Genomic DNA, 8,127 nt, shown 5'->3' with positions numbered 1-8,127 from the left:
CTGCGGGCCCCGGGGGTGGCGGGGAGGTCGCCTTAGGCGACCATCACCGGCCTCAGGCATCCTCCGGCCAGTTGCTGGGCGACGGTGAGCTGTGACTGCCTCGATCGGAGCTGAAGATGCGCTACAGCTCTATTTCGGTAGTGTTAATGGGACGGGGGGGCTAAGAGTTAAATCACTTAGAGGTGTTTTCGTTTTCTGCGGTACACGTTATCGGGGAGGAGTCCTTAGGCTTGTCGCGGTGGCGTGAACAAGCTGTACCCAGATCCGATCAGGGCTTTGGCAGCTGTGAGGTCTGTGCTCACGTGACACCTTCAGACGTCACGCCGAAGCAGCCCGTGTTTTCGAAGGCTGGAGTGCTGCTTCTGGAGGGTTACAAGTGAGTCCCCTGTCTAAAGGGGAAATGTACACGTATTCCTTCCAGGAACATGCTGTGTCTTGCTGTCATGTAAACAACATTCAGCACAAACTTATGCATACACTTAGGAGAACTGGCCGGTAATAGCATCATGATTGCAAAGGAAAGACAGAGATCTGTAGTTGTGTCTTGAAACTTCTCAAACATTTTTTTTAATTTATTTATTCATAGGCTCAACGAATGGATGTGAGAGAACTTCTTTTGCATTTTTGCGACAGGAACTTCCTGTGAGGTTTGCAAACATACTGAGAGAAATTGATCTTCTTCCTGATAAATTACTAGGCACTCCATCAGTACAATTAGTAAAAAGCTGGTAAGTAAGAACTACTTGAATTCAGCCTAACGTAGCTTTGACAACTTCATTGTCGTAAACTTTTTGAGTAGTAGAAGGCAATAACAAAGTAAACTAGAAATGCAGTTGCTTCATCAAAGTTGAATTGCAAGCTGTTATACACTGTCCTTTTATAGCATACTAAAATTAAATTGGAAAACAGCATGGTTATATTGTTATTTTTAAATAGCGTTTATTTTTTTTTTTTAAACTTAACAGTTTGAAATAGTTGGTAGAGCAAATCTCAGTTCTTACCCTTTAAGAAGGGAGAGAAGAAAACATGTTCTGTTTTCACATAGCATTACAGACCCTCAGAGCTACACAAAAATGGTAAAGCAGGCTTGGTACTTGCTTGGGTCTCTTGCTGGTGGAATTACTAACGGATCTTCTGCTCCATAGCATATTGCCTTGGCTTGTGCAGCGAGTGTTCGGAATTCAGTTAACATAATCTCTGCGGTTCACACAGTGGTTGGATCTGATTTAACCTTGCTTTACTGGCACAGTTGCAGCATTTGCAAGGATGGCTGACATTAAGGGCAAAAGTATTAGAGTGAGATCCAGAAGCTGTTGTTAATCTAGCAAACAGTTACGCCTTTGCAGTATGCGTCAAGGCTGTCAGATGTTAGCACAAGAGGCTCAAGTACTTAGCTTGTGCCAAAGCTGATCAGATTTGGAAAAATTTAGCTTAGGTGGCTTCCTGATCAGTATTGTCATTTGGATCTTCTTTTGAAACACCTCTCTTCTCAAGATTTGTAAGGGGATCCTACATACCTAAAGTGAGGGGTTTAGATTCCTTTCTGGGTGGCAAGCACAAGAGAAGACTTTTAAAACTTCTAGGGTTCAGGCAGTCAAGAAGTGTCCATCTATAGATGAAGAAGTGTCTATTCTATACTTGGATGGAACTTTGATGCTTCAGACTTCTATCTGACTTGTTAAAAGTAATGATTTGGGCAAGACAATGTATTTTCCCTGTTCCTAGACTAAAAAAAAAATAAATTATCAAATGAATAGCATATATTTCTTGTGTTCTTTTTCAATAGGTACATCCAAAGCCTAATGGAGCTGGTTGAATTCCATCAGAAAAGCTCAGATGACCAAAAAGTCTTATCTGAGTAAGATTTTCTTTAGTTTCTTTGAACTTTTGATCTCGCATTCCACTTTTCACAATGCAGTCGGTTTAGAATGACAGCGATCGTAAACTGAATTTGATAATCTAGCATGAAGTGCTGTGCATAGAGCAAGCTTGTTTAAATCTCTGACCACTTTTAGCAATATTGCAAATAAATATGACCTGTTGCAGCTTGGTTTCGAGGGCATACTGCCCCTTGAACTGTCACGACAGAGAAATAACAACAAAAATTACCTGTGATGTCATATCCCTGCTTCTTCTTAAGATGTCAGCTCTGGGTCTTTTTCCCTTCCTCACGTTCTCCTCTACTCAAGCTATTATGAATGAATGAACAGGCAGTGAATTTAACATGGCTAATGATTACAACTTTTGTATTAAAAGTATCAAACGCTTGCAGTTTAGGTCAGTGGGGAATTACTTTTAAAAGAATGAAAAAATAGACTGTATTTTAATATTAAGGTTGTAACGTATTAACTGTGCTGCTGTTGGATTAGATAATGACATTATACAAAAGTTGCTTCCATGTAGTCTTAGAATAATGTTCTAAAAAGACCTGTTTTTGACCTAGCTTTATAGATACATTAATTAGAGTCCGAAACAGACATCATGATGTGGTTCCTACAATGGCACAAGGAGTAATTGAATACAAAGACACTTTTAAAGTAGATCCTGTCACCAATCAAAACATTCAGTATTTTTTGGATCGTTTTTACATGAGCCGCATTTCCACCCGGATGCTAATGAACCAACACAGTAAGTAGAAATTTTTACCTGAGGAAGAAACTTCAACCTAATGAGAAACATGTTAATGTAAACATTTCTTAAAACTGTTGGAGATGTGCTTCAGATGACATTATGTGACACTGAAAAGTTAGAAACTGAGTGTATGACTTACAAAAGTAATGGGAAAACTTGTTTTTAGACTGCATACTAATTGTGATAAGTCTTGGGTGGAACATGTAGGGATCCTGTTGAAAAGCTTTTAGATGTTGAATTGTAGAAAAGCCAATATAGTTTGCTGGCAGTAGATAGCATTTTTAACTAGCAAAAGGCGTAAACAACTCTCAGTATTTTATGTAACTGTATGTTGTAATCACACTGTATTAGTCTATATTCAAGGCTTTTTTATAATACAGTTTTGGGATTAAATACAGTATTGTTTTCATCTCAAACAGCCCTTCTTTTTGATGATAAATCCGGCTCAGGGCACCCAAGGCACATTGGAAGTATTGATCCTTGCTGTGATGTTGTTGAAGTAGTGAATGGTATGTATTCGCAGATCCTTAACATTTCTCCCTGTGATTAGTATTTATATCTGATTGCAAGCAATTTCGGTAACCAGCATGTGTTGTATAGGATGCTGACTGGTTTTTATTGAAATAGCTGAAAGCAGTCTATCAAAACTCAAGCTTTTATAGGACAGAATTTAAAATACAAAGTAGCAGTAAAAGATACGTTGGAATAAGGCCTAGCAAGTGACAAATGAGGTAGGAGTTAGTTGTCTGTGGTGTTGAGATTGGCCTTACCTACTGATAGATAACAGATGTGTCTTGTACAGAATTATCAAATTGTACTGAAGGTTTGTCTGTGCTGCTGTAATTGCCTGTTTGTTCTCAGTTTTTAATGCACGCAGTGGATGCAATGTTAGCATTCCTCTGAGACACAGGCTTAGAGTGTGTAACAGCTTAGTAGCTAATGCAGTTAAAAATCATATTTTGCCATGCGGTAGAATGAATTTCTACAGTGTTTGATATTACACTTCACATTTTATTTAAATAAATATTTCAGATGCTTTTGAAAGTTCCAAGATGCTGTGTGACCAGTATTACTTAACATCTCCAGAACTGAAACTTACACAAGTGAATGGTAAGATGAGAGCTTTTACATCTGTCCTCCTATCGATAGCCAAACTGCTGCTTCTACTGAATCAAAAGGCTCTCATTTCTATGGCCGTGATGGTACATACCAGCTGATCTGTCTTGGGCTGGTTCCTCTTCATTTTCTGTTACAGGCACCTCATTTAATCTCCTATGTTAGAACTCAAATGTCATTGTATCTTAAAGACTAGATTTCCTCAGGTAATATTTATGAATTTGAGACAAGTAAGACTAACCTGTACTAAAAGTAACATCATAAGTTGCTAGAGAGGAGCTCTATATCTGGGGTGAGGAAGTGGGGCTACTGACTGAAATGCTGGTTCTGGTCCAAGCTGCCTCTGTGTGTCTGACCTCGGGTAGTCTGCTTAACCTCTGAAATCCTTTACTTATAAAAGGGAAATAATACTTGATTTTTTTCAGTTTATTTGAAAAGAAACTGTTATTAAGTAAGTGGCAATTACAAGCTAGAAACTGTTATGAGTACATAAAGTTGTTTGCTCATTTGGAGGGAAAAAAACCCAAAACTAAAACTTGATTTATTTTCTCGTTTGTTTTGGCATACAACTTGCTTATTGGAATTTTTCTGTATTCTATCCAGGTTTTACATCACCCTTTTAAATCTTGCTTGTGTTTTTCCATTCCTCTAGGAAAACTTCCAGGAGACCCAATTAACATCGTATATGTTCCCTCTCATCTTTTCCACATGCTTTTTGAGCTCTTTAAGGTACGTGAGTATAAACTGTTTCTTCCTTAATAGTCTGAGCAGGAGCATCAATACTTAAAATATCTAGCTAGATAGGAACAAAGTAAAGCTTTGCATAGGACAGGGAGATTTCTAAAATTTTCTTATTTGAGGAAATGGCTTTGGCAGCTGGGGAAGGAATGACTGCAGTTCATCAGAGAGTATTTAGATGCTTCTGTGTGGTGGTAGATGGGACAGGATAAGGGAGAGAGAATAAAAGTGGGACATAGGGTTGTGACCACCGCTAACCTTCTGCTTTTAGAGATTACATCTGTAGTGCAGGTTTGCCCTGGTACCTTTTCTGTGGAGTGGGTAATACATCTTAGTGAATGGAGCTGAACTAATGTGCTGCCAGCATGGGGTGCAGAATTCTGGCAGCCTTTAGCAACTGCTGAACTCTGCGCTTCTCTAGAAACCTGGTGACTTTTAAGGGAGTTACATTATTTAATTTACATTGGCTGAGTAATGTCGGGCAAGAACAGTATAATCTTTAACACATAGAAGAGTCTTGGCTATGCTTAGTCACTTTTAGGTGCAGGACCTCCTCTGCCCCTGTTATGCTAAACTGCTAAATGTTCCTTGGAAACTGAACACTGATAGGAATAGAGGGTAACTGTGCTCAGCCTCTGCGTAACGGGTATAACTTTAAGCGCATAGGTCCAACTCTCTCTGATAATGCTATACTTCTTTTCCATAGAACTCAATGAGGGCAACTGTTGAATTCCAAGAAAACAGTCCTTCCCTTTCTCCAGTTGAAGTGACAGTTGTTCTAGGACAAGAAGACCTGGCAATTAAGGTATTTTGGCAATTAAGTAGTTGACCTACTACAATGAGGGCTTAATGTAATCTTTATGATCGCACATGCTGCAGCACATTCTATTAAAAGAACTTCCAGCCTCTGACAACAGATGAAAGATACTATGTGTGAGCATTCTGTTGAGAGCTTCCATTTAGCTCAATTATCTAACTGAAAAAGAATATGCTGCAAAACAAATGTTTGCATTTATTACTATTGGAAAGGCTTGTTCAAATAACAGCATTTTAAATAACATTCTTAGTACATGATTGTGGTTACTTTATTCTCTCTTGAATCAGATCTCAGACAGAGGAGGTGGTGTTCCAGTAAGGAAAATTGAGCAGCTGTTTAGCTACACGTATTCCACAGCACCAAGGCCGAGGATGGATGATGGTCGAAATACCCCTCTTGTAAGCTATTTTCAACTCATGTTGCTAATAAGGTTGCTGTAAGTGTTGGACAGATTGGTAGGTTAACAAATAATCAAAGGCTATGTCCACCCTACTGCTTTGTGGGGTATGCAAAGATTATTGAGCCTCATAAATATGAATTAACACTTTCTGAAACAAATTTTTAATATCTAGCCTAGTGGACAAAAATATGCTTTTAAAGGTATAAACGAAGAAGAACATTCCAACCTGAATCTAACCCTCTTCTCTTCCTTATACTCCAATGACAGTAATTTACTTGATCTTCACTCCCATGCAGTCCTCAAACTTATTATAAATTGTGCTATCTTTATGGAGGCAAGCACAACTGGAATAGAATTAGACTACTGTTGTTTTTCTACTAGTGGCAAACTCCTCTTCCACACTACATTTCTGTGTTTTCCCTCCCCTGTTTTTGCTGGTACAGCTTGATTAGTAAAAGTGGGACCTGTATAAACCCTCCCACTTCCATGGAGATTAATTTGTTTCTTGTGGTTTTGTTTTTCTAATGGTCAGTTTCAGTATTCTGTATGAAACTGATCAGAGACTTCTTTCTTCTTTTAAAAGAAGAGGAAATGCAAAGGACTTTAACAGTTTAAAATCTGTGAACACTTTCCAGCTATTTAATTTCAAGTCATAAGAGCTAGTAAAAACAAAAAAATTAATTTTGTCTTGTACTTTACTTTTAGGCTGGCTTTGGGTATGGCTTGCCAATTTCTCGTCTGTATGCTAAATACTTTCAAGGAGATCTCAATCTGTACTCCATATGTGGTTATGGAACGGATGCTATTATCTACTTGAAGGTATGTGTTTTGATTTAGTTAAATAAAAGATGATTACCATTAATGTAGTGAGGTAATTACTCAGTATCATTTTAAGGTAAACAAATTCTCTGCTCATGAGTAGAAAAGATCTCATTTTTAATAAAAAATGACAGTAAGATTTGTAACTGGTATCTGGAATTAAAAAGGTCACTTGGCTTTAACTAGTCTACTTGAAAAACTACTAGTGAGAGAGCCCTGTTGGTTTTTAGTTTGTATTAGATTTGTTATCTACTGGTTCATGGAATACAAAGTACTGGGAGAAAGTGAAGTAACAAAGGTGTGAGCAACAGATCTGGTTTGTTTCTTATTGTTCCTTTACTTTGACATCCTGAAAGTAAGGATTAGTTTATACAGAGAGTCTAGTACCTGGTCCTACTCAACATCTCCCATATAGCCCGTATATGGGATTCAGATATCAGTAATATTGATTACCTGGCATGTAACATGCACTGCTGTTTTTATAAGTAATCTGGAAAAAAGGACTACGTTTTTTTTTTCTACTTTCTATCCTTAGTCATGGGAAAAAACTTGCTTTGAATGTCTTCTAGTAAACCAAAACCGGTTCCAAGCACACTAAAGCGCAACCAGAGGAGCAGTACAAAAGGAAGGGACAGTTCAGCTATATATATTACATTTCTATGACAATTTCCCAGTAGAATATGGATTTTTTTTAGCTGCAAAATATGTAAGTAGGAAAGGAACATACTTTAAAGTTTCTCTGGAATCCTGTAAATGGAAGTTCTTTTCCATGTCTTCCAAGACTATCTTGAAAACAGGTTACAGGGTAACTCTTAAGGCCTATATAAATGCATAAATATGATTTGATGTTACTGCATTTGTCTTGCCAAATTATCCAAAGCAAACATAGATACTGAAGTATATAAGCTACTGCCTCTATTTTAGAAACATTGGTGTAAATAACTGTTTTGTAGTGTCACTAACTTAACACTTGAAACATACTGTGTGAATTTTTGCAAAGTGGCATTGCTGAGAGGTAGAAACGAAGTAACTTTTTTTCTTTTTGATTTTTAGGCCCTATCTACAGAATCAGTAGAAAAACTCCCGGTTTTTAACAAATCTGCTTCCAAGCATTACCAAGCTACCTCAGAGGCAGATGACTGGTGTGTCCCAAGTAAAGACCCAAAGAATCTATCAAAGCAGAGTGTAGCTCTCTGAAGAGAAGCTGATATCCAGGCACGCAAGGGGATCAAAAAAGACTAGCATTTGAAAGTATTCATCTACTTCCAAACAAGGAAATTCTCCATTTTCAGGACTGGCAGAAGAGAATGAAGATAAGCATGTTATAGCCTAGGCTGTATGCATTGAATGTGAAATCTTGCTGTGGAGTTTAGGATGAGGAAAATAGGAGCACATATGTCTTTAAAGAAAAGATGTGTATAGAGGAAAACCAGACTATTTTTTTTTTCTTCCAATCGAAGACTTGATGTGGTAGATGTGTGCAATTTGAGTCCTGTTTAATGATTGAATTCTGAATACTGATAAATGTTAGTTATGCTGGTGTATATCTTTCTCCTAGAATAGTTATCAGTGGCTCATCTTATTACAGAACTTTTCAGGTAGATAG

The 8,127-nt window shown here is 37.8% G+C and overlaps 1 protein-coding gene across 1 annotated transcript; it reads left to right on the top strand.

Annotated features, from left to right (window-relative positions):
• Nucleotides 1-537: 537 nt before the first annotated feature.
• PDK4 (pyruvate dehydrogenase kinase, isozyme 4) lies at nucleotides 538-7,718 on the top strand (the record flags this gene model as incomplete). The annotated part of the gene is made up of 10 exons (XM_009695288.1): nucleotides 538-728; nucleotides 1,787-1,858; nucleotides 2,444-2,628; nucleotides 3,051-3,140; nucleotides 3,664-3,741; nucleotides 4,400-4,476; nucleotides 5,192-5,290; nucleotides 5,590-5,700; nucleotides 6,408-6,521; nucleotides 7,575-7,718. Coding segments are annotated over 10 exons (1,161 nt in total), but the record flags the coding sequence as incomplete, so codon positions are not given.
• Nucleotides 7,719-8,127: the final 409 nt, after the last annotated feature.

This window comes from Cariama cristata, unplaced genomic scaffold (genome assembly GCF_000690535.1).
Source record: "Cariama cristata isolate BGI_N322 unplaced genomic scaffold, ASM69053v1 scaffold27832, whole genome shotgun sequence".
NCBI lineage: Eukaryota > Metazoa > Chordata > Aves > Cariamiformes > Cariamidae > Cariama > Cariama cristata.
Note: the sequence above shows the minus strand (reverse complement) of the source record. Positions and strands in the feature narration are given on the sequence as shown.